This window comes from Penaeus monodon, chromosome 34, assembly GCF_015228065.2.
Source record: "Penaeus monodon isolate SGIC_2016 chromosome 34, NSTDA_Pmon_1, whole genome shotgun sequence".
NCBI lineage: Eukaryota > Metazoa > Arthropoda > Malacostraca > Decapoda > Penaeidae > Penaeus > Penaeus monodon.
Genome location: NC_051419.1, coordinates 12,154,601 through 12,155,112, shown reverse-complemented (window position 1 = coordinate 12,155,112; position 512 = coordinate 12,154,601). Strand labels below are relative to the sequence as shown.

The window sequence follows — 512 nt, the reverse complement described above, 5'->3', positions numbered from 1 at the left end:
TCCCAGAATCTCACTGTCTTGCCCCTTCCCCCAGAGAGGAAACGGAGGCCGACGGATTCGTGCTCGGGGGCAACATAGGCCTTCGGCTGAAGGCGATGGAGTACTGGCGGTGCGCGGAAACCGGCCTCCTCAGCGCCTCCGGGGCCTCCATGGAAGATGCGTCCCTCAAGCTGGTCATCGCTGAACCTCTGCCGGATGTCAGTGAGTTGCTGTTGCCTCCGTCGCCGTCTGTTGGATTGTTTGGGTCCCTTGGTCTGTTTCGTCGCCAGGTTCACGCTAAGTTACTGACGGACTGTGATGAGAGTTTATTGATGGATTATGTTATGGCCCAGACAGAAGCTGGTTGGATTTCGTTCTTGAGTCAGCTCTGTTATATGAGGAAAGGATTCATCGGCAGTGAAATTCATTATAGGTACTGGGGTTGTCAGATAATTCATAAAAAGGGGGGGGATGTAGTAGATTAATGTGTACTGAAACAGTATATAAAGGTTGGTAGAGAAAAAGGCTTTCTG

At 51.4% G+C, this 512-nt stretch overlaps 1 protein-coding gene across 1 annotated transcript in view; it reads left to right on the top strand.

The window, feature by feature from the left end:
* LOC119594588 (4-hydroxyphenylpyruvate dioxygenase-like protein) overlaps positions 1-512 on the top strand; it is a 98,210-nt gene that overhangs the window by 94,403 nt on the left and 3,295 nt on the right. The window contains exon 3 of the mRNA XM_037943629.1: positions 35-201. Within this exon, the coding sequence (XP_037799557.1) occupies positions 35-201 (167 nt within the window). The remainder of the gene's footprint in view (positions 1-34; positions 202-512) is intronic.